Source organism: Rattus rattus, chromosome 6, assembly GCF_011064425.1.
Source record: "Rattus rattus isolate New Zealand chromosome 6, Rrattus_CSIRO_v1, whole genome shotgun sequence".
NCBI lineage: Eukaryota > Metazoa > Chordata > Mammalia > Rodentia > Muridae > Rattus > Rattus rattus.
In genome coordinates, this window is record NC_046159.1 from 14,754,654 (window position 1) to 14,780,398 (window position 25,745).

A 25,745-nucleotide genomic window follows, 5' to 3' on the forward strand; every position below is an offset into this window, starting at 1 on the left:
GTTTCTTACTGCAAAGAAAGGCTGCCCTGAGGAGAAAGAGGAAGGGGGATTATAATTACATTGTGTGCTCTCAATCTGAAATTTACATCAGAGTAATGTGTAAGATAGAAAAAGAAAAGTCAGGCTTTTCTGGAAATGCTTTGTCTCCGTATTTCAGCAAAAAAGCAGCCAGCTATCTCAATGCTTTGCCAAAACCGTTGGTTTTAAAATAAAGCACTCACAACTCATTTTATAATCTCAGGTCAAGAAAGCAGAAATTGATGCCAGAATGTGCTCAAAGCAAGGACAGGAGTCAGCCCACGTTATTAAAGGAGGTTCAGTGTACAGTGGCAGACAGAGCTCTGGACAGCAAGGACAGGAGTCAGCCCACGTTATTAAAGGAGGTTCAGTGTACAGTGGCAGACAGAGCGCTGGACAGCAAGGACAGGAGTCAGCCCGTGTTATTAAAGGAGGTTCAGTGTACAGTGGCAGACAGAGCGCTGGACAGCAAGGACAGGAGTCAGCCCGTGTTATTAAAGGAGGTTCAGTGTACAGTGGCAGACAGAGCATTGCCAGGCCAGTGGTTCATGCCGGTCAGACTTGGTGAACTGAAGGCACTAAAGCCATCTTAGGGTTCCACGCTGTGGGAACCACTCTTACCCTCCGTCAATCACTGTAACACAGTACAGTAGTCAGCTCACACACTTGGTGAATGGGTCCATCCAGCTCTATATTACAGAAGGAAACCCCTGAGGGCTCCCATGCCCCCAACCCCTATCCTGCGTGCAGACTCAGAAATGGCAGCCCCCCACATTTCTTCACACTTCAGTTGAGTGCCTACTATGTGAAAAAAGAGTAACTAAAAGTGAAACGAAGGGTTCCAGACAAGGAGACCATAGCAAGGGCTTTCCTTATATGAAGTATTCGTACTCAAAGTACTTTGGAGGGCTTTTGGTGTTTGCTTTGGATTTTTGGGATATTTGCATAGACTTTACCATTTGCATACCCTTGATCCAGCCTTCTGAAATTGTAAATTTCCCCAAATCTGATACTGTTTGCTTCTCAGGTCAATGCTCAAAAATTTCCATATTTTAGAGCATCTTAGATTTAGATAACTTGATTGGAGTGTTCACCTCATAGGGTGGGGGTCGGGAGGGAGGAGACAGAGACAGAGGGAGAGACAGAGGGAGAGGGAGAGAGGGGGAGGTGGAGGAGGGAGGGAGGGAGGGAGGGAGGGAGAGAGAGAGAGAGAGAGAGAGAGAGAGAGAGAGAGAGAGTAGCAATCAGAAGACCCATCAGTCAAGTCAGTAAGAAACTTGCCCTGCAAACATGAAGCCCTGCTGTCTTTGACCCCAAACCCACATTCTGAAAGAGAGCCAGGTCTGGTGATGTATTCTTGTAATGGCAGCAGTAGAGAGATCCCTGGGGTTTGCTGGGCCAACCAGCCTAGCCTAATCAGTGAGTTACAGACCCTATATCAAGCAAGGTAACAGGCCTCTAGTAATGACACCTAAGGTGGACTTCTGGCTTTTACACCCATGTTCACATGCACACATACATGTGCATCTGCACACATACACACACAATTTCTCTTTCAATATCATTTTAGTCATTAAGTACTAGAAAAGCCTTAGGCAAATCCCAAGTAAACGTTAAGGACTGGGGTTTCTTGATCTGTGCAGTGAATTAAGACTCTTAAGGATCTGTTTCCAATCTTATGTGACCATGTGTCTTTCTGAGCAGGGACTGCAATTCTTTCCACCAAAGCTCCTGGTGCTTCTCAGCATCCTATGCTAACGGCATATACTAATGCTGATACACCTAAGAGCTAAACAGAGGCATTGCTAGAAGCAGACCAGGGTTTACTCAGATCTTTAAGCAAGGATACAATAGTAGACTAACAGCGAGAACCCATGCCTAGTACCTTCATCTTGGGTTAGAAGCTATGAACTTGTGTCCAGGGACAGCAGCTAAAGTGAAGTACAAATGTGACCAAATCATGGCCGAGATCAGTATGACAGGAGAAGCCCCACTGTCTCTGCTGTGTCTTCTGTCACTTGCCTCCTCCCTATCCCTTGTTGCTAAAATTCCTTCCCTGGGTGAGACAGAAACAAAGTCAACGGCATCTACCCCTGCTCCTAGAGTCCTAAGGACAAACTAGATAAGATTCCATCAAAGTTCGCCTCAGGGGGCCAGTGAGCTCATTACACTTACTTACATAGCATAGGTGAGGAGTTATGAGCAAGCAGATCATAGACGACCTTAAAGCAGCCACACTGCAAGGTCTGCTCTCAACATGGACGGTATCTTTCCCATGGCTACATAGATGGAACCCCTTCTCCTGATTACCTCCCACCTATATCCTCTAATCCCACCCAGAAGACCATGTGCAACTGATGCAGAATTGTATGCAATTGGTTGGGAGCAGTGGCTGGATACTCAGGTGAGGATCCCATGACCCTCCCTACCCCCTCCTCTTATGAGGGAAGGGAGATAAAGTCAGTAGGCACAGCTGTGATAATCTTTTGCAAGCAGGCCCAGCAGAATGCCCAAAGATGTGGCAGTTTTGGCCAGAAGGAATAGTCCGGTTCAACCCCCTATCTCCAGAGAAAAACACACTGGTTGACAAGCAATCTCCTTATAACTGGCCTTTCAGTACACCTGAATTTCAATGACAGATGTAGCCTAAAGTGTAAAGTGTCTGTCTGTCACTTTCAATCATTAACAGAAATAAGAAGATACCCAAAAAACCACCAAAAGTGATCAGAAGTGACCATTTACGTCCCTGCTTAGAAACCAGGGACTGCTATTTTATCACCATCTATTTCCAGATCTCCAGACAAGCCAAGGTTCCTAGGGAACGAACTGGTTTGCTATTCATACGCATTACTAGAGTCAGACCAAACAGATAGATTAACTACAAAATTTCCAAAAGTCACATACTTTTGGTATGAAAGAAATCACTCAGGGTTTGTGGGAAACCACAGTTCACAGAAAATATCTGCCTTGCCTCTCTTCAGGTTTTATCACATAGGTTGTTGAAGGCAGGGTTCTAAATGGGCCAGGACTTGGCCTGCTACTAGAATTAAGAAACTTCACATGAGTCAGTTCATGGCATGTCAGGCCCTTCTCTTTCAGTCACCATGTGCACCAAGGACAATGACTACACTGCAGTTCTGACAGTACAACAGTCCCAGTCCGAAGCACGGTGCCTAGAGTAAGTCACTTTTACTTCCTCAGACCTCACTGTTCTTCTATCTCTGAATGAACAGACCAAGAGACCGAGGCTTACAAGGACTGAGTAAACAATCTGAGGCTGCCCAACTAGATAGACAGTGTGAGGATTGGACCCTGCCATGTGGCTCTGGTGTTCACAGAACCATTGTGTTAAATGGCTCGCAAACACAAAGGCCAGAGACTAGTGTTTCAACATGAGACATCCCAAATGGAGAATGACAGCTGTAACTCTGTCAATTCATTCTCTCTCTCTCTCTCTCTCTCTCTCTCTCTCTCTCTCTCTCTCTCTCTCTCTCTCACACACACACACACACACACACACACACAGAGGGGGGGTGATATTTATGTACTTGTAATTTATCTTATTTTATGACTGGGTAGGCTGCTTTAACTGACTTCAATTTATATATTTAAATAATGAGACACTAGATCAAGGGATCTCCAAGATCTGCCCAATGCCAATATGCTATGGTCTTTAATGCAGAAGTATGAGTGTTTTCTCAAAGCACAAATCTGTTTTTCACTGTCCCTGAAGTCCCAAAGCTAACTTTTTCCTAAGACTGTCAAATGTCTCCCATCTATCTATACTCAGATCCCATGACCCGTCTCCTCTAATATTTCACTTATACCCTATTGTCCCAGGATACCCTGATATCTCAGAGAAATCCCACCTTGCAACCAGTCTCCACTGGCAGCACTGACGGTGCTCTGTCCACAGTGATGGAGGCTTTATATTTTTGTTCTATGTATTTTCATCTCCCCAGGCAGACTAACCTCTCAGTGGGCATGCCACAGTTGCTAAGCAACACAGGTTTAGTGATGGGTAAAGGGTAACCTTCCAGCCAATAAGTAAACCAGTGGTCAAAGTCTACTGTGCTGCTGGGAGGCAGCGTCTCCATTCTTGTCCCCCCCTCTTACGTGGACATATTTGCAAACATAAAATTATCATTCAAGAGCAGGACTCAAATTTCATATTTGGTTCTAATTTTGACATTGTTTTATGCTAACCAAAACCAGAACTAGCTAGGTTTCCTTGTGATGTAAACAAAGTGGTCCCAGGCGTTGTGGCCTTATGGATGCCTGCTTCACCCTCTGCTGCATATTCCTGGCGATTAATTACTACATCTCTGCCTTTCCACACGTACAGCACTGCCACTTTTCCACACTGCACGCAGATCTCTGTGTCCTTCTTGGTAAGAGCAGAGAGCCTGCGCTTGCCCCAAACCTCATTCATCTGGGAGTAACAAATCGCAACCCTTGGGGGTGCGGTGAGCAAAGATGGACGCGTGCCTCAGTCGTTTTCTCACACTCACCCACTAAAACCTAAAGAACGCACGGCACCGCCGGTGGAAATCCTGAGACTGGCACTCTCTCTGCCCTAGGAGCTGTTGAGGTGCTGCTCAGCATGGGAGAACTGTGCCGTTTTGTAATAATCGTGAGTGACTACAGATTAACTATCCTGTCTTTGAAATGCTGGAACCAGAAGGGCTTGAGGAGGGTTTATTGCTGTTTGATTTGGGAATAGCTAGATACATATGAGATACTCTGTGAGTGGCATTTATTTACACTTCTTATGTCTTACACACATAGCTTGATGATAATCATATTTGGTATTTTTAGTATGTCTGTATGGTACTTGCTGCTTGTTTATAGTGCTGGGGATAGAACACAGAGCCTTTACCCTGCTAGGCAAACACTCTTTCATTTACCCACATCCCCATCTCTGTGACTGTTTAGTGAATGTGACCGTCACATTAATTCAGATACAGAACTTTCCACCTGTGGCAAAGCTTCAGATTTTGGAGTGTTTCAGATTATGGGCTGCAACATGTAGTTTCTGTTCCTAGCCCAGCGCACAGCCCGAGACCATGACCCTGTGTTTCTCCTAGGCAAAAATGCCGGCTCTGCCTCTCCAGAGCTCCGAGGTCGCTTTCTTGCCAGCCCATCCCCCGCGGCCTGCGGGCACGCTCTCACCAGCTTGCGCTCCACTGTGGTTACCTTTCCCTGGAGCTCTGTGCTTTGCCCAATCTTCCTGTTCCAAAGTCTGGTCGAATTCTGCCCCAGCTATGTTTCTTCCCTCCTGCCCACCTGAGTCGATGCGAATGGAAAACATTGACTGGAAAATACCAGACAATCTTAGTTTAAAATCAACAGATGACACAATCGCCGGGCGCTAAATCATCGTCATAAACTCATCAACCATTCTATGTTGGAAATCTTCTGGTGGCAGAGGTCACCACTGGGTCTAACAGTTCCCGGTCTACATCCTGCCTCCTCTCGCTCCCCAATTAGCTGTAAAAGACCACTTCTTCCTCCCGTGTCCCCTCTTCCTCTCTCAGAGCCGGAAGGCCCACCTCCTCCTTTTCACCCAGCAACTGACATCTTGTCATCTTTTTTTTTTTTTTTTTTGGTTCTTTTTTTCAGAGCTGGGGACCGAACCAGGGCCTTGCGCTTCCTAGGCAAGCGCTCTACCACTGAGCTAAATCCCCAACCCCTCTTGTCATCTTTATTAGCCAATCAATTAATTAGGGAAAAGTCCCCTATAATATACTTGCACTAAAAATGTTCAATATCTCCTGACTACTCAAATTGCATCTAAAAGGTTCTCAAACATAATTTTAAACTCAGTTAAATCTATTTATATGACTGTTCTAAAACCCTGGTTCTCAACCCTGGCGCCATGTAAAAATCATGTAGAATGGTTTCATAATTATAGGTGTCCAGCTTCCCCTTCCATCTGACCAATGCCCTTAAAAGATTTTGGTCTAACCAGCTTCGAAAGAGATTTGGCACTTTTTATTTTATTTTTTTCTCTTATTGGGGACCCCGTTCTCAGTCCAATGGTTGGCTGTAAGCATCTGCCTCTATATTTGTCAGGAGACAGCTATATCAGCATGTACTTCTTAGCATCCACAACATTGTCTGGCACCAGCACTTTTTAATCAGGAAATAGTTGGTTATTCTCATAATATTCAGGTCACTATTGAACCAATAGGCCTACCTTGACCAGCTGGTTGGTACTGAAGCTCACTGAAGCTCACTGAAGCTCAGTGAGACTTGATGACTAACTAACCCCATTCCCAACCCTCAGCAGCACCGCTAGCACTCTGAACGTCACCTGGTAAAGGAGGAAATGTTTACGTCAGTCACAACAGTCAGTCAGTGACTGTGGCGTTCTTGGCTCTAAATAGACAGGCAGCACTAAATTAACAGGTATCACTCCTGCTCCCCCAAGGCTCAGGAAACACCATAAAAGAGGGGGCAGAAAGACTAAAGAGCAGAGGTGGGTAGCACTGCTGTAAAACAGGGCCCTTGCATTCATGAACTCACATCAGCTATGGTTACCTAAACAAAACAAGCTCGCCAAGATCCCAGCACGGACGGGAGACGATCCCATAAAGCCCATCTCTAGCTGAGCAGATATTGACAGCTAATGGCTCTTAGAAGAAGGTGACTCACTTCTCTTCAGGAGTGTGGCCTCTGGTAGGGTTGCCTGTGCTCCAGCAGGTGACCCACAGCCAGCACACGAGGGTAGCACGTAAGTGGGACTCAGTGGGTCATAAAAAGAAAGAGAAGGCATGAAGTTAGAAGGTGCGTGTGCTGGAGCAGAGGGGAGTGAGGGGCAGTGGGATGGGTATGATCCAAAATAGCGTATACATCTCTGAAATTAATGAATAAAGAAAAATAGTACTGGAAATGTATTAAGACAAAAAATGGAAGGAAACTATTTGGGATAAGAGGTCAGCAGAGGCATAAAAGGGAAACAATGGTAAATGAGAAGTGAATATGATCAGATTATATGATAGACATTTATGAAAATGTCATAATGAAACATTATTTTATATGGTAAATATATGCTAATAATAAGCTTTTACTTCTGTGGGATGTTAACAGAAGTTACTTAACACAACTGTTTTGAAGTGAAGTTAGTTTGGAATGTACTGGGTTTCTTTATTGTGAGACTCCTAAGAACTTCAAGTAATATGCAAAATTTTTAATATCTATGATGTGACTTTTCAGGGTGTGGTAATGAATATGCAAGAAGTTTAACCTACATGAGTTTTCAAGACTTGTTTTGGAAAGCAGTCCTTTCTAGCAGTGGTTCCCACATCCCAGTTAATGAAGGGCAGCATTAGGTATCATTTGGCAAGCTTATTAAAACAATGAATCACAAGCCACACCCATGGTGGGGAGGGGTGAACACATCATTCAAATGAACAAAGTGAAGGGACTCTTATGCATACTCAACTTTGGGGATTAGAGCTCTACAGCTCATAATGTAATTGAACAAGTATTTGAAAGGCTAGGGCTGAGAAGAGAGATATTGGGAGAGTACGTGCCTAACATGCCCAAGGTGCCAGGTTCCATACCGAGCACTGCGTAACTTGAGAGTGGTGGTGTGCACCCATAATCCCAGCACTCAGACGGAAGCAGGAGGACTGCAAGGTCAAGGTTATCCTCAGTACCAACCTGGACTACATGAGACCCCATCTCAACATATATATTTAAGGCTACATCAATGCCAAGCAGTGAGAAAGGTCATATTAAGTAGTTCTAGGTAATAGCATTTGCTACAATTTGCACATAAAGTCCTCCTCAAAATGTTCCTGATTGTCTCCAGCGTGTGGATCCACTCACTGTGAGGTGCCTGGATGATTAACCGGGGATTAACTCCTTGAAAGACTGGTGCTTGACAGCTTGTACAGGAAGATGGGGGCCTAGATGCCTGACGTCGGTCACTGGGGACGTGCTTTTGAAGGGTGTTTTCTCCCTGGCCTTTCAGCTGCCACAAGCTGCTCACCTCTGCTCCACCACATACTTCCTGCTCTGCCTCACCATGACCTAGAAACAATGGAGCCCAGGCCACACACTGAAACTGAGTAAATCTATGTCAGCTATTTCACCACTGGGACGCTGACTAACCAAGTTGTTTTATTCATTACAGAAAAACGCATATGTTCATACCTTTATGAAAACAGTGCTAAGTGGTGGCCCATTTAAACCTACTGCTACAGTGACTCCGGAACAGAGTCTCAGGGTCTCCGAGAAGAGCCTATCTTTCATTGCTCATTAAAAGCAAAGTGTCGTGATGGGCGGCCCCTCACCTGCTTTTCATGGTCAACTTCTCCTACCGGAGTTGATGACCCATGGCCGGTTGTTAAACACAGAGGTGCCATCCTCTAGTAATTTCTCCTAGATAAAGCTCTTAAACTTTCCTTCACATGATATCCCCTCACAGCAGAAATATGAGTTCTTCCTTAATTGAAAAATTTAAAATGTATATTTGCTTATCCCTTGGTGTTCCCAAGACTGTGCCATGTAATCACCTGACCAGTAAATCATTTCAGTGCTTAAGCGAAGAACCTCCTAGAGTTCCTGGTAACTACACATTTGTACTGTTTTTAAATTGATTGATTGATTGATAGAGTCTTTTGTATCAAGGATAGCTTCCAACTTGCTACGTAGCTGGGAATGACCTCGAACTTCTGATCCTGTCTTAACCTGACTTTTGGGATTACAGGTATATACCAGCCGTACCAAGTTCACACGGTGCTGGGGACGGAACCCAGTGATTCACACTTGCTAAACGAGCAGTGTCTCAACTACAGTGCAGCCCGGCCTGTACCATGTTCTGTGATCACAGGCTATTTCACATGAATGATACTGGAGCTGTTCACGAAAGCCTTTGGGGTTAAACAGGCACACTCGCTCACACACGGCAGAGAAGAACACTGAGCTCTTCATGCACTGACACCGAGAAGAGCAAAGAGTACGCTAAGGCGCCTATATTCAAAGCAAATGTCTACTATGAAAAGTGCAGCCGCTACACAAGAAAAAGCTGAACACAGGTATAACTAGAGCAAATCATGACAATAAGGCTCTACACACTAACACAGCTAACAGCCGTGGAGCAGTCTCCCTACACCCAACGCTGGACTACTGTGGGCCATTCCTCGTGTGCAGAGAAGTTAAACAAGCCCGAGCACTCAGCTGTGAAGCAGGAGTCAAATCCCAGGCTGTTCTCACCTGAGAGCACTCCTCACCAGCATGGCTGTTCTCACCTGAGAGCAGCATGGCTGTTCTCACCAGCACTCCTCACCAGCATGGCTGTTCTCACCTGAGAGCACTCCTCACCAGCACGGCTGTTCTCACCTGAGAGCACTCCTCACCAGCACGGCTGTTCTCACCTGAGAGCACTCCTCACCAGCACGGCTGTTCTCACCTGAGAGCACTCCTCACCAGCATGGCTGTTCTCACCTGAGAGCACTCCTCACCAGCACGGCTGTTCTCACCTGAGAGCACTCCTCACCAGCATGGCTGTTCTCACCTGAGAGCACTCCTCACCAGCACGGCTGTTCTCACCTGAGAGCACTCCTCACCAGCACGGCTGTTCTCACCTCGCACCAGCACGGCTGTTCTCACCGGAGAGCACTCCTCACCAGCACGGCTGTTCTCACCTGAGAGCACTCCTCACCAGCATGGCTGTTCTCACCTGAGAGCACTCCTCACCAGCACGGCTGTTCTCACCTGAGAGCACTCCTCACCAGCACGGCTGTTCTCACCTGAGAGCACTCCTCACCAGCACGGCTGTTCTCACCTGAGAGCACTCCTCACCAGCACGGCTGTTCTCACCTGAGAGCACTCCTCACCAGCACGGCTGTTCTCACCTGAGAGCACTCCTCACCAGCATGGCTGTTCTCACCTGAGAGCACTCCTCACCAGCATGGCTGTTCTCACCTGAGAGCACTCCTCACCAGCACGGCTGTTCTCACCTGAGAGCACTCCTCACCAGCATGGCTGTTCTCACCTGAGAGCATTCCTCACCAGCATGTCTTACTACTGCCCTGAGTCTGGGATGGAGTCCCCCACAGCCATGTTACCTCTTTGATTCGCTTGACCAGAGCATTCTGGTCGAAAGCGACGGCCTCTGCGCACTGGTGCAGGTGGTCTTGGTACCGGAGGCAGAGCTGCAGCACCTGCTGAGAGTCCAGCTTCTCCAGCCTGGCGTTTGTTGGGGACGTCTGTCCGCTCAAGAGCCCTTCAGAGGAGAGAGACGGGAAACGGGTAATGAGAAACACTGCTGATAAACTTGTTACTAAGCCAGCTGAAGTTCACGGAGTCGGGGAAAGAGACATTTAATTTTGCATCTTCTGCTCTAAGGGAAACCATTACAACTACCTTTTGTGGAGTCCCACCCACCCGCCACTGCTGTTGCCAGATGCCCCCCCCCCCCGCCCCGTGTTTTACTTTCTTAGCCTACTTGACGTAGAGGGAGCCAAGAGTAACCTTCTGATGTCATGAAGGGAGTTAGTGGCTCCCCAGCCGGTGCTCCTGGCCTTACCACACTACTACAAAGTATCAGAGGCATAACCCTTTGACTAGAGGAGATGGAAGTGCATATGGTTACTAATACGACTATCTGAGAAACTGAGAAAAATATATAAGGAAATTTTTAAGAATTTGATACCAAAATTAAAACAAAGGCTAGAGTACAAGCTAATCAGCCTGAAACAGTTTAGCTTTTCCTGAAATTGGTTTGTTTAGCCACATAACTTCAACAAGCAAAGAGGGCTACGTTCTCAACATCTTCGTACTGAACCACCATGCTTTCCTATAAGCGCAACGTCAGGGTAAAATTACAATCATGTACCACAGAAGAAATCGATTCAACTACAGATGCTATTACACTTGCCTGTGGTCAGGCGGCAAAGCCCTGACCTGAATTCAAGCCCATGCACTTCTGGTTGCCAAGGCAACCGTTCTGCAACTATGGTATCAAGCAAGCTCCTCCCATACATTCTCAAGACTACTGGCGTTGTATCTATTGTATTAACTTATTAAAATTTAAGACTGGCAAAATTCTTTAGTGTTAAATAGTTGTATGTATCTCAAAAAGTCAAAATAATAGTAATATTTTGCAGATTAACATATAACCTATTTTGAGGAAAACATTTCTATTCTCCAAAACACAAAAGACAGAAGGGTTATACCAGTTTTTATTTTCCCAATGTCTTTTTAGTGTTTTGCTTAATAGAAAACAATAGATTCTCTTCTCTCCTCTCCATGTAAGTTGCCATTTGTTCTCACAAAGTCTCTGAGAAACTCTGCTGGACACTTTAATAGTGGCTTGCAAATGATGTCCAAGTGCTACCACAAAAACCATCTGACCCCAGAGACGCCCTGTAGGGCCTTGGGGCTCCTCGGACACCTGCCCCCCAGCTGGCACATTCTGAGAGTCACTCATTAGACCCTAGCACGCTGTTCTTGGACGTGAGACATTGGGCATGTGCTGAGCCTCCCCTGCCAAAGCTCGTCCTGTTCCCTTCTACCATCAGCCCCTTGCTGCTCCCATACACGGTATCTCAGCCCCAAATTCTTCCTCGGCAGGATGATACACAGATGGTACACATACAGCCGCGCTGGGCCTGAGAACCCTCAGGCCTCCTACACAGTGCTCATCTCTTTATGGAACTCAGCACTAGGCAGGGTGTAACATGAGGGTTACGAGTTCAAGGTCATCCTTAACCATACAACAAATTCAAGGCCAACCTGAGTTACACAAGACAGTTTCAAACAAAATAAAGAAGGAATTATATGCCAGGCTACAATTTATGGTTTAACTATTTATTTGAAAGTATGATTTTTCTTTATATCCTTTTATTGCACAATTTTCAAACTATAGAAAACCAGAAAGAAACCCAAACTCATCTAGGTTCCATCAGTCACATTTTATAATATCCAGACCTCACCACATAGTTGTTTCTTCTTCTGAGCTATTAAAAATAAGCAGATATTAGCTGGGCAGTGGTACTGCAAGTCTTTAGTCCTAAAACTTGGGAAGCAGAGGCAGGTGGATCTCTGAGTTTGAGGCCAGCCTGGTCTACAGAGTAAATTATAGGACATCCAAAGCTACACAAAGCCCCATCTTCAAAACAAACAAACAAACAAAGCAGAGATCATGATGCCTCGATCCATAAAAGATTTCTGTCTACATACTTATAATTACTTTTTTCATGTTAAGTAAATTAAGTTTCTATATTAGTTCGGAGCAGGGCCACGTCCTTTGTTTTCTAGTTGTCTTTAGGTTGTAACAGAGATTCACACAAACTAGAGATTTACAGAGCTAAAACCTGATCTAACAGAGTCTGTTTATAAAGTTGGGTTTGCATATGGCAAATACTGGACATATTTCCTAAGATCATGTTGAAACCATCCCTTTTGTACAAAAATGAGGAGTGGGCTCCAGGGGGTGGCTGGGGATCCAGACAGAAGTTAACAGAGCCAACAAACGGCTTACTGTACCCACCTCTTCATGGAAAGCGCTGAGCGGGAAAATCATCAGGGTTAGAAACTGGGTGACCATTTTCCTGAATTCTTTTTTATGTTAAACATCATAAGAGTTACAACACAAAGCACAGTCCAGAGCTGTGTGGTTATTAAATTAGGCTATTGCCAAACTGAATTTCTCAACCCTGAGAGCTTAGTTGTAGAATTAGAAATTAATAGTATAATGTTAGACACATATTTTAAAAATGACAGAATAGAGAAAGTAGACTCTTTCTTTGGAAAAAGTTACTGGGAAGGTATAATTAAGCAACAATACTTTAAAAAAAAGGAAAAGAAATCCCTCTGTGTGAGCTAAATGCTAATGTCTTCCCCAAATTGCCACCTGAAATCCTACAGATAGATCCTTATTCCTACATCCCAGTGTTAGAATTATAGCTATGTACCATGTATGTGCATGCACTCACACATGGGAGCACACATATGAATGCCTTAGTGCTAGTTGGTGGTCAGAGGACAACTTGTTTTACATAAACCTTTAACTTTTTTTAGCCTTTAAATGTTTTTATGTATTCTTTGACAATTTCATTCATGTATAAAATTTTGATAATATTCACTATTCACTATTCTCAGATCTTCCCATGTTCCTCTCTTAATTTCTTGTCCTTTTTTTTTTTTTTTAAAAAAAACCAATTAGTTCTGCTTATGTACATACAGGTGTGGGATTATCACTGGAACCTGGTCAATCTACCAGAAGCTACTCCCCTAATGAAAACTGACTCTCCCTCTCTAGTAGCCATCAACTGACATCTGGAGAACAACTTTTGGGAGTTTGTCTTAGGGACCAAACACAAACACCTTTACCTGGATCGCCCTGCAAATCCCATGTTTGGCTTGTTTTGTAAGTTCTAGAAGTCCAACTCAGGCCCTCATGCTTCGCAGCAAACACTTTACTCAGGAGTCAACTGCCCGGCCCCTTCTCTTGCCTCTCTATAGCAAAGATGCTTCTTACTTTGTTTACTTTGTGGGTGGGTGGGTATGGGTGCAGGTGTACCAAGTGCCTTGCCCTGCTCTGCCAGCCTGTCCATCTTCCTCTTCCCTTTCTAAGCAGTCAGAATGGTGGGGCTGGTAGGGCCATGGAAGTGGCCCAGCTCGCCCAGTGCTTGTTGAGTATGCTGTAGAGCCTGGGCCTGGATGGTCAGAAAGTGACCTTGTAAACACTCATTGTGCCATGCCCACCATGTAATACTGTCCTTACAGAGACCTAAGGAAATGAAGGGGAACCACCACACTTACAATGCCAGCTGTGCTTCCTCTGTGCAAACCAGAAAGAAAGGTATCTCCAGTCAACACACAGAATCTGACCTGTGCCACCAGTGGCTGAATGTGCTATGTAACAGTAAGCCATGAACTCACCTCCCCTAAAAGAGCTTCAGCCCTCTAAAAGGGAAACCCCACAAACTCTAGAAATCACTGGTGTTGATTACACTGAGGAACCCACAATGGCACATCTCATCTAACCTAAGTCCAAGCCGTGTGATCTACAAAGGTCACATCATCAGGAAATGCCTTTTTCTTTGTAAGTCACCATACAGTTGGGCACAGTGATGTGCATAACTGTAAGTTCTGAACTTACTGGATAGGGGAAAGAAGATCAGGAGTTCAAGGCCAGCCTTTAGCAACATAGCAAGTTCAAGATCAGCCAAGGACTTCATGAGACCCTGTTAGAAAAAAGAAAAGCACAAAAAAGGGCAGAAATATAAAGAAAGTATGAGGCAACTGATTGGTAACGTGCAAACACCACCAGAGGCACACTGAGCCAGGAGAAAGCAAAGGAGGATGGTGCCTCCAATACGGAGCACTCCAGAGAAAAGACACTGACAAGAAGCCTGAAATAGAATGAAAACAATGATCCTAAGAATAGCCAACCTGAGATCCTAAACAAAGCAGGAACTTCATTTTTTTAAGCCCTCTACCTAGCATGGTACTTGAGTTCCAACCAAAACAATTAAATAGGAGAAAAAGGAAATGTGTTCAACCTGGAGGGGAGAAATAAAGTGACTTGTGAACACAGGGAAGATTTTATATGCAGAAAGTGCTAAGTACTGCTTGAATTAATAAACAAAACTTAGTAAAGTAAGAGGATGGCAAAGTCAACTCAAAAGTCAGTTGCATTTCCATGAACTAATGAGAAATTCACAAAGCACAGAACTCAAGACAGCAGTTTCAATGACAACCACACCAAAAGCACACAGTTCTTAGGGGCCAACTACAGAAGAGCAGAAGACTTGCATAATGGACATTATTGACATGGATGAAAGTCAGGGCACAAGAAGAAGACTGACTCTTGAAGTTGTCCTCAGGTCTCAGAACATTACTCAGACTTAAATAATGAATCTTCAAAACATTTCATTAGTTGAAATAAACCAAACAAAAAAGGGCAACTATTGTCTAATTCTATTTGCATGAAATACACAGAATACTGAAATTCCTAGAGAAAGGAAAGGGAATAATGGCTGTCACACTGGGGGTCGCTGTTAATGGCTTCAGAGTTCATTGTGACATTGTGGGAAAGTAACACAGCCTTGGAAAAGGGTTGAGATGATACATTATAGGTTAAATGTAGGTAACACTAAAATCAGGTTGATAAGTTTTAGATTTCACTAAGCAAACATATTCTACAATACTCCTGTAATAAGAAGGCCAAAAATTGGGGTTGGGGATTTGGCTCAGTGGTAGAGCGCTTACCTAGGAAGCGCAAGGTCCTGGGTTCGGTCCCCAGCCCAAAAAAAAAAAAAAAAAAAAAAAAAAAAAAAAGGCCAAAAATGGGGGATGGGGCAGAGACTGAGGAATGGCCAACCAATGACTGGCCCAACTTGATACCCATCCCATGGGCAAGCACCAAACCCTGACACTATTAATGATATTCTGTTATGCTTGAAGACAGGAGCATGTTGTCCTCTGAGAGGTTCCACCTAGTAGCAACTCAGACAGATATAGACACTAGCAGCCAAATACTGGATGGAGCTTGGGGACTCTTATGGAAGAATGGGAGGAAGGATTGCAACCTGAAGGGGATAGGAACTCCTCAGGAAGACCAACCAAGTCAACTAACATGGATCCTTGAGGCTCTCAGAGATTGATCCATCAACCAAAAAGCATACATGAAAGGGCTCCCTGAGCATATGCACAGAACAGATGTGCAGCTTGGGTTTCATGTGGGTCCTGGATAACTGGAGCAGGGTCTATCCCAAAGGCTGTCTGCTGTATGTGGGGTGTGTTCTTCTAACTGGGCTGCCTTGTCTGGCCTCAGTGGGAGAGGATGTGCCTAGCCTCACAGAGACTTGAAGTGCCAGGGTGGATGGATACCCAGGGGGTTCTTGACCAGATCAGAGAAGAAGGGGAAAGGAGGTGGGGAAGGATTGTGGGAAGGGTGACAGGAGGGGGCAGTGAGCTGGATGTAAAGTGAATAAGAAAATTTTAAATAAATTTAATTAAATTAAAAAAAAAAAAAAAAAAGAAGGCCAAGAGAGGAAAAGTGTGAGATCAATAGGAAACAAAATGAAAACTATATTTCTTTGCCTGGAAACAGAGTGCTTAAGTTAGGTTTTCTTTGAAGCCTCAATTTTTCATTTTAAATTTTTTTAAATGTTTATTATTTTGTGTATGGGAAGAGTACATATACCCCAGGGCTCATGTGTGGAGTCAATGAACAACTTAGGGGAATCTGTTCTCTCCTACCATGTGGCTTCCAGGGACCTAATGCAAGCCTTGGCAGCAAGTGCCTTTATCCACTGGCCTTCAAATTTTCATTTTCTTCTATCTATTTATCTATGTATCTATCTATGTATGTATCTATCTATATCTATCTATTATATCTATATAGAGAATATACAACATAGAATATAAAATAATATAAAATTATATATATTTCCTTTAAAAGGACTCATCAACAGAAAAGAGGTCTCCTTCTGACCTTTCAGCTTCTGTCCTATGGGGTCATAATGTTCAGGGCACCAGCTTGACAGCAAAACTTGAGCCCCAAGCCCTCACTAAACAACCGTTAGCACCAGATCTTGGGTTGCTCAGTTTTTTAAACTGAAAGTTTATTTTGTTCCTTAAAAAGTATTCATTCTTGAGTATTTAATTACAGCAGCATAAAGAGACTAATAAGACTAAAATACTCTAACAATGTCTTATAGAGTTAAATACTCAGCATGCTGCTCCATTTGTCAAGGAAAGCTCTGGATTTAAATTCCTTTCAAGTAACTACACTTTAACCTCTGTGTGGGGTGAGAGAGAGAGAGAGAGAGAGAGAGAGAGAGAGAGACAGAGACAGAGACAGAGAGAGACAGAGAGGCAGAGAGACACAGAGAGAGAGACAGAGAGACAGAGAGACAGAGAGACAGAGACAGAGAGAGACAGAGAGACAGAGAGAGAGACAGAGAGAGACAGAGAGAGACAGAGAGAGAGAGAGACAGAGAGAGAGATTGATTTAGACAAGAACTCTGTAGCTCAGTCCAGGCTGGCCTGGAACTCACTATGTGGCCCAGGCAATTTTTTGGACTTGGGGCAATCCTCCTGCCTTAGCTTTCTGAGTGTTGGGATTATAAGCATCACACCCAGTGCGTGACATATATTTTACTCCTATTACTGCAAAGAAACGAACTCCTTTTTGTCTCTGAAGTAAACTTACGTCACCCTTGTTTGAAAATAGGTGCAGTTCCAAGTGAGTCTTTATCTATAAGTCATTTGCCGGCAGCCTTTGAAAATGCAGGAAGGTAGTTATATGGAGCTATAAGATGAAGAGATACCAAAGATCAACAAGACCACGTAGTAGACTTTGCTCCTTCCCCTAGCGACTACGTGTAAACACACACAATGTATCCCATCATCATCCGCTCAGAGCTTGACTGAGCTACAATAAATGACTCTCAGTGAGTCCACTCGTTAGTTCTCTGAGCCCTGGGCCCCATGTTCACTGTGATAATATATCTCAATCTCTTCGAAACCATAATCACAAAGATTTCCACCATGGGGCTGAAAGGGCATCCACGTGCTAAGTCCTTGAACATGAGTTAGTGCACTGTTGCAGAAGATACTCCAGTTAGATTCGAACTCGCCCTGCTCCTACTGTCTGTAAGGCACACAGCTGTGAAAGCATGCTTCTCTGTAGAAAATGTGGCTCAACCACACTCATAAGAAATAGCACACTTATCTTTCATTCTGTACTGCAAAGAAGCAAAGGCCCCACGAAGGACAGGGAGAGCTGGGCCATCACAGGATCTCATATGCTGATGCTTCCAAAGCAGAGAGCAGCTGAGATGGCAAGTGGAAGCACTCAGAAGCCTCCAGAAATCACATTTGTGCTGCCAGTGGGACAAAGCGAGTAAGGGATCTAAAGTCACATGGATATTTTGAACAGAACTATGTGTAGTTCACGTTAAAGTTAATGCAATTAAAATTAGGGAAATGGTTTTGCAAATTGGTTAAATCAACAGCCTTAGAACTAAACTTGCCTTTAAGTTTCAGCTCTGACTACTTTTCTCTTTCAGTATCCTTATTACCTAATGAGGAAATGCTGAGTCAGACATTTATAATGAGATTGAGATCCTGTGTGTAACATCTTTAAACTAAAAAAGAAAGAGGGAGAAGAAAGGAAACAGTAGTTGCTAGTATTAATGGCAAAGGAGAACTGTGTGCACTCAACAACTTTTTATATATGACTTGTTTAAAAAAATACAGAACACTAAAATGAGTAAGACCCTGGACACTCTGGGACAAGTCTATTGACTGAATATAAAAATGCATAGAGGGTTGGGGATTTAGCTCAGTGATAGAGCGCTTGCCTAGCAAGCGCAAGGCCCTGGGTTTGGTCCCCAGCTCCGAAAAATAGAAAAGAAAAAAAATACATAGAAAGCTTAATACCCTACCAATGTTTATGTATAAAATTTCTCTATAGACATACATTGGAAGAAAATAATTTAACAAAAGCAGGCTAGAGAGCCGGCCCAGCAGTTAAGAGCACTCTGCTGTTCTTTCAGAGAACTTGGGTCTTATTCCCAGCACCTACATGGCAGCTTACAAGCATCTGAAGCTCCAGTTCCAGGGGATGTGCCCTCTTTAAGTTGCTTTTGTCAGACAATGAGAAAGGGAAAGGGCTTGACGGAAAAGCCAGCTCTCCATGGTTCAGTGGTCAAGAATGCTCACTGCTCTTCCAGGGGGCCTGAGTGCAGTTGCCAGCCAGCCAGCCAGCACCTACACTGGGTATCTATCCCAAATCTCCTGTAACTCCAGCTGTAAGGGATCATTTCAGCTTCCTCTGGCACCTGTGAGTATTCACTCACAGAAATATACATCTATGCACATAAACAAGACAATAAAAATAAATCTTTTTGGAAAGAAAAAGGTAGAGGTGGAAGGAGGGAAAGGTAGTGTGAAGGAGAAAGGGAGAGGACAAAAGAGGGAGGGGGATGGAGGGGGGCTAAAGAGGGAGGGAGGAAGAGAGGGAGAGGGAAAAAGGGAGAGGGAGAAAGAGAGGGAGAGGGAGAGGGGAGGGAGAGGGAGGGGAGAGGGAGAGGAAGAAAAGAGGAGAGGGAGAGGAGAGGGGAGGGAGGGGAGAGGAGGGGAGGAGAGGGAGGGAGAGGGGAGGGGAGAGGGAGAGGGAGGGAGAGGGAGGGAGAGGGAGAGGGAGAGGGAGGGGGAGAGGGGGAGAGGGAGGGGGAGAGGGAGAGGGAGGGGGAGAGGAGAGGGAGGGGAGAGGGAGAAGGAGGGGGAGAGGAGAATCCGTTCTAGTTCTGAGATCCTATGAGCCTTATATGCTACAAGACACAAATTAACTTTCTGGTGCTCGTGGAAGAATAGAGTTTTGCTCTAATAATAATACCCCTAAAAACCAAAGAGTTTCCAAACTGAGGTAAGAGTCAGATTTACCACTCAACTCAAATAGGACTGAAGGTGAATGGATGCCCTAATTCTGAACCATGTTATTTTCATCTTTCAGCTCTTTTCCTTCCTGGATGCTGTGCTCACCACCCTATTGGATCAAAATCTATAAACAGTCCCTGACCTCTCCTGCAGAGCTATCCCAGAGAAACAAACTTAGATGAGGATTTACACAGCCAGATTTTTATTAAAACTCCAGTGTTATCTTAATGACCTCAAACAAGACAATGGTTGTGATTAAAATGGGTTTTCAAATAATTTCCAAATGATATGGCGAATGTCAAAATGTTAATCAAAACTGTGACATAAAATACACATTTAGTATAATTGTGAGCAAATGCATATCCTAATGTCTGTCCACAGGAAGAAGAAAAATCATATAACAAATGTTATTGGTTATGCCTATATGGTAGAATATTTTAATTTTCTTTTTTATAATTGTATTCCCATTTCTTTAAAATAACCATATCATTTTTATTAAAATATGAGCACAAAAAGCTGTGTTATAGCCATCTGAATTTGTGACACAGGAAGTGAAATAAATCCTTCAAAGAAGGAAGGCTGGAATTTAAAAGTCTGTTTGTCCCTCAGACTGGCTTTCAGTGGTTGCTAGGCATGCTGCTACCTTTAAATTAAGTGGTAAGCATGGACAGCTGGACAACATCGGCTTTTATTGAGGATGTGGAACAACAGGAACACAACATAGGAAGCACGGATATAAAGTGGCACAGATACTGTGAAGGGTGAATTGGGGGTGGTAAAGCAAAGATGTGTGTGCTCTGGGACAGCAGCTTGTCCCAGTTACCTCTCTAGAGAAAACTGTGCATGTGCAAAAAGTGTGAGAAAGGATGCTGACTGCAGAATTATCAATAGGGAGACAACAGAGGAACTCAATCATTGACAGGACAAGGCTAAATACACAGCAGTGGATAAACAGGTGTATCTCAAGAGTCTAAGCAAGGAAAACGTGCCAGGAGTAAATGAAGCACGCACACGGAATACTATCCATACACAAGTGGAGTGCATATGAATACAGATAAGCCGATATCCACGAAAAAGCAGTCATGGAAAACACGAGAGTCGGACGAGGATGTCCTGTATTGTGTTCCTTAGGCACAAGGACAGAGTTTCGGAGAATGCTAAACGTGATAGCTTATTAACTACTTTTCTTGATTCTATAACCAAATACCTATCAGGAAGAAATCCAAGATGGAAGGGATTTATTTTAGCTCACAATGAGGAGCCACAGTCTACCGTGGTAGGGAATGCACAGCATCAGGAGGTGAGAGGAGGGTGGGAATGTGGAGCAGCTGCTTCCTCAAATGTCTACACTGGGGAAGCAGAGAGATGGATGTTGGTACTCTTCTGCCTTTACCATTTCCCTATTTTCATTCAGTCCAGCCAAGCCCATGGGATGGCGATGTCCACACTCGGGGCAGGTCTTTCCCCTTGTCTTCTCTGGACACATGCACAGATACAACTGAAATTTGTCACTAATGTCCTGGACATAATCAATTCTTATACTGGTTGTTATTGAGAGAGTACCTCACGTACCACAAGCTGACCTCAAACTTGCTATGTAGCTAAGGCTAGCCTTAAACTCTCCTGATCCCACCCTCCTAATGATTGGGACTACAAATATGTACCACCTGGCCTCTAGGAGACTCTTAGTCTAAACAAGCTGACCACAAAAATTAGCCATTGCACATGGGATGAGAGATTTGAGTTTATTTGTTTTTTGTTTTCTTTGAAGGGACAAAAGATATCAAACAAATATACCAAGTTATTAAGCTCTGATAAAGACAGAGAGCATCAGTTACTTCTCTGTGCCAAGATACTCTAAAGGGAAGTTCTAAATAATCCTACGATGAGCATTAGTAATCTCTATGCGGCAATCTCTGCTGAGGACAAGGCTCTGTCTCCGCACAGCAGGAGTTCTTAAACTCTTTGGGAGATAATAGTCCTCTGCAAAGTTGGGGCCAGCCGTAGTGCTTCTTCCCAAGAGAGTCTGGTACACCTTACCTTCAGCCCCAGACACATTTGGAAGTAACTAGGAACTTTCCTTAATCATGTGGTTGCAGGTAATTTTTAGTTGTGGTAAAAGTTAGCAAGGTTAGACAATTAAAGAGATGGTGACAGTGGGTGCTCAGAGAAACAGTCCATGACATAAACAAGACTTTCACTTGAAGAAAGGCTGCTAGAATGACTAATGGCCAAAGTCTTAAAATCCAGTGCCTAAAATCTATGCAACCGAAGGTCTGTCTGCCTGAGCGACCACTGGGGACGCTGTCCAAGAAATGTTCTGAGGCTCAACTAGGCCTTAGTGCAAAGCCAAGGTTATAAGTTGTAGGTGAGAACAAAGATTAGAGAGACTTGCTCACATTTCATAACTTTTCCTTTATTTGTGCATCTTATTTAATAACATTTCATCTGGCAAGTCTGAGGCTAATGTTTGGCTGGTGTTTGTGCATAGCTTTTCTAATATCACATTACATTATTTTCAGAAAGTCCAGATCAGTGGAAAACTATGACTCTCTGAGTCAGACTTGGTGAAATCTGGGGGTAAATGGTTGCTGAGACCTAGAAGCCACAATAGAAGCAAAAGGCACAGTGTACTAAATGGAGGCATAATATCTAGGAAGACACATACATGTCACAGGGCTTATGAGCTGGTACCTGCAAAGGGACATGAGATACTGCACTCTCATATGCATATGAACATCTGTAAATATTGTGTACACATGAACATCTCTAAACATGTGAACATCCAACATGCATGTGAACATCTGTCAATAGAATCACTATCTCAGAATGCTTCTCTAAAGAGTTCCAGAAGTGTACTATTCTGAGCTTGACAACGTCACAGAAAAGCTCGAGTTTCTTTGTTCCCATCTCTCCCTGTCTCTGTCTCTCATCTTTGCATGCCAACCTCAGCCACTTAATCACGCCTGCCTCTTCCCCAGCTCTGGGTGTCTTGTTTCCTCCAACCCCTTGTCTCCACCATGAGCGAGTTACCTCCTGCCTCTCAGAATGTAGAGGAAGCACCACAAGACTAGACAGCGGGTACAGCTTGGGAACCAACAATCCGCTTAAGAAGCTTTGTGCCTCTTTCTCTCTTTCCTGACAATCCCCTCCCCCTCCCATCTATTCTTCCAAACTATTTTATCCAGTTTTCAGAAATAAAATCCATTCCAAATGAAAGCTACGCAACATTGCAAGTGCACAGTTCCCTCAGACTTCCCAGGACCACACAGTTCCCTGAGACTTCCCAGGACCTTACATAAACAGATGATAAAGAAAACTGCACTGTTTTCAGCCTCCCCTGGCCCTAGAGACAATTTCAAAAAATTAGGGTTTCTGCTAACTGTCATAAAACTGGGAGCACTACTGGAATTCAGTGAGCAGACAAGCTCACCGCTCCAAAACAGCACAGAGCACACAATGAAAAGTAGCACGATGGTCCTCGATGCCAGTGGTGTCTGCAACCCCTCCCCCTCCAAGCAGGACCACAGACACTGACTGAGGTGACTTCAGCTGATTCCAGCCTGTATTTGGCCAATCTTAACACTGCTGAATTTTCAGAAATATGGACAATTAGTCACCTGAATCTGGCTGCCCAAATTTTCAACAAATTCACCTAGAACTGGAGGGAAGGGAGGTAGAGACAGTGGCCTTTCCTCCAAGGTTGACTGCTAAAAAGACTATTCTGAGTTCCATGTTTCCATGTCGTAGGACTGCTTCAACTCATCATTATTGCAGGACTATTCTGAGACAAAAAAGCAACAGGGGCCATTCCTCCTGGACACTAAATCAAGATAATTACACAACCCTCTTCAGAGATCAGCACACAGTGGCCCTCGGAGCCAGGAGAGGAGCCAGTAAACATCCCTCTTCCCCAGCTCCTGTTCTGAGGCAGGCTTCTCCTGATAAAAGCACGGCTTTTATACCACAGCAATTCTACTCACAAGTAAGTCATCCTTACATTCCTTCTCCAGCTTATTTTCCCTTAGAATTCTTTCCCCTTTGTCTTCACTCTCTCTTCCCCATCATGTACTATTTGTATGACAAAAAAAAAAAAAAAAAAAAAAAGTTGCTTCTGGCCAACTGTGACATCAACTCATTCTTATTCAGTGATGTCCAGCATGAACCTCACTCTCCCAAATGTTTGCTTAGTTCTGAAGCAACGAAGATGATTAACTTCCTTCTGTTTGCCCTTCCTATGTTCTTGATCTATTTGCAGATCTTCTGAAACATTTCTATGACACAAGGCCCTACACTCGTGTACAAAGAACTTTCCAGGCAGTCTCGGCAAGCTAAACGTCGCCCCTGTGTTACTACAGAGGGCAACATAACAAGATAGGCTGATCATCTTTAACCCCAGAAACCATACTTCTGCTTCAGCATTGTAAGAAAGAGCTAATAGATCCAAAACAGGAAAACTAAAAAAGCAAGCCCCAGACTATTCTGGATTATGTTACTTATGCGGGGAAAAAAGAAAAGATAAAAATAGTAACGATGTATTATACTACTTTCTGCTGTATACTTTAGCAAGGCATCATTTAAATGCCTTTGAAAGCCAACAATTTCACTCTACACATGAAGTAATGTAAAATTCAAAGAGCTTACTAGAAAATATGGTTGTGGTGTTTAAGTGGCCAGCAGTGATGGGTCTAGCAGACTATGTCGCTCAGATCCTCCCTTGCAAGGTCTCCTAGGCCTCAGTCCCCTGCAGTGTAGCTCCCCTTTAACTTGAATGCACAGCGAAAGGAAAAGCATCATTCCCAGGTTTAAGCATCAGGAAGCCATGTTGCCTGATACTGTCATGTTCTGGGATATGCACAAGGAACCCAGCCCACGAACTGTGACAGGGCATGACACTAACATTTCTTTCTGGGGCTCTCAGGGGTATGCTAGGGGAATGACTTAATTTAGCTCCAAATCCTACCCAGCAGTGATTGGAGAGGTGCCGCTCAGAGCTCAGTCATCTTCAGACAGCTCGCTGTTTGTGAATTCCAACATTTCTCAGAAATACAAATCGAAATAAACTAAAGAAGGAACAAGAATAAAAAATCTATATTCCCTTGTAATTGTGACTAACGAAATTTCAGGTCTTATAGCTTAGAGGTACAACACTTGCCTAGCATGCAGAAGGTCCTGGGTTCCATCCCTGGCAACACACACACACACACACACACACACACGCACACGCACACGCACACGCACACGCACACGCACACGCACGTTTCTAGAGAAAAAGAAAATCCTAGGTTGCTGCCCTGCTGTGGCTGCTGAGTTTAAGTTAACCTGAAAGAGACAAAGGAAGCAGCTATAATACAGGCTCTGAAGGTTCTAATTACAGAAAATGCTCAGGTGACTTCATCCCACCCACAGGCTCCGATGAGTACTTTATAAGCCCGTGTTCTGGAAGGATCCAGCTGCTAAGCATGGGTTTCATATGCTCCATTTAAAACATTATTTTATCAACACAATTGTTAATGGCTTCTAAACGAGAGTAGCATTTCCAACAAGAGTGCCATAAATTCCTATTAGTACTCACTCTGGGTTTAAAGAACAGAACCACAGATGGATTGTCCCCTGGCACAAACAGTAAAATAATCGTCTAACGATTTCATAACCCCTACTCCTTCCCAAGAGCACTGCATACAGCATAACTTGTGTGCTAAGCACATCAGGGCAGAGCGTTTGACATGACTGGGAGTCTACCCCCAGGGCAAAATCAACTCAGGAAACCATTAAATCTGAAAGATATCTGCTGCCCTTCCTTTCCAAAAATACTCCCACCTCATTGAAAGTTCCCTAGTGACCAGAGAAACGCTCCAAGGGGCTAGGCCATGCTGTTCAGCCTACATCACTGAAATTATTCTACTAGCTGGGGTTCAGAGGAGCCAGCTCTGCCATTTTTCTGCCTCCCCAATCGGGCATACTGTCCTTTGCTTTCAGTTTTCACACTCCAGCTACTTGGTTTTTCATCTCTTCTTTGAGATCTCTCGGATTTGCTCCTTCTACTGTCCCTCACTCAGCCAGGAACTCTGACAGTGTATCATTAGGAAACCATAGTGACTACCTAACCAGGCTATCCATCTCAGACCACTGCCCCAGTAATTACCCAAATACAGACTTTCCAAAGGCTCACTCTCATCGCTGTGTATGTCTGTGTGAGACTATGTGCAAATGCCTGAGGATGGTAGACAAACACTGGATCCCTTGAAGCTGGAGTCCCAGGCAGTTGCTGGCATGGGTACTGGGGTCAGATCTCTGGTTCTCATGATAGAACAGTA

The 25,745-nt window shown here is 44.2% G+C and overlaps 1 protein-coding gene across 4 annotated transcripts in view; it reads right to left on the reverse strand.

The window, feature by feature from the left end:
• Borcs5 (BLOC-1 related complex subunit 5) overlaps positions 1-25,745 on the reverse strand; it is an 83,556-nt gene that overhangs the window by 14,998 nt on the left and 42,813 nt on the right. For all 4 annotated transcript variants that reach the window (XM_032905541.1, XM_032905542.1, XM_032905544.1 and 1 more), the window contains one exon: positions 10,098-10,255. In XM_032905541.1, coding sequence (XP_032761432.1) covers positions 10,098-10,255 — 158 coding nt within the window. The remainder of the gene's footprint in view (positions 1-10,097; positions 10,256-25,745) is intronic.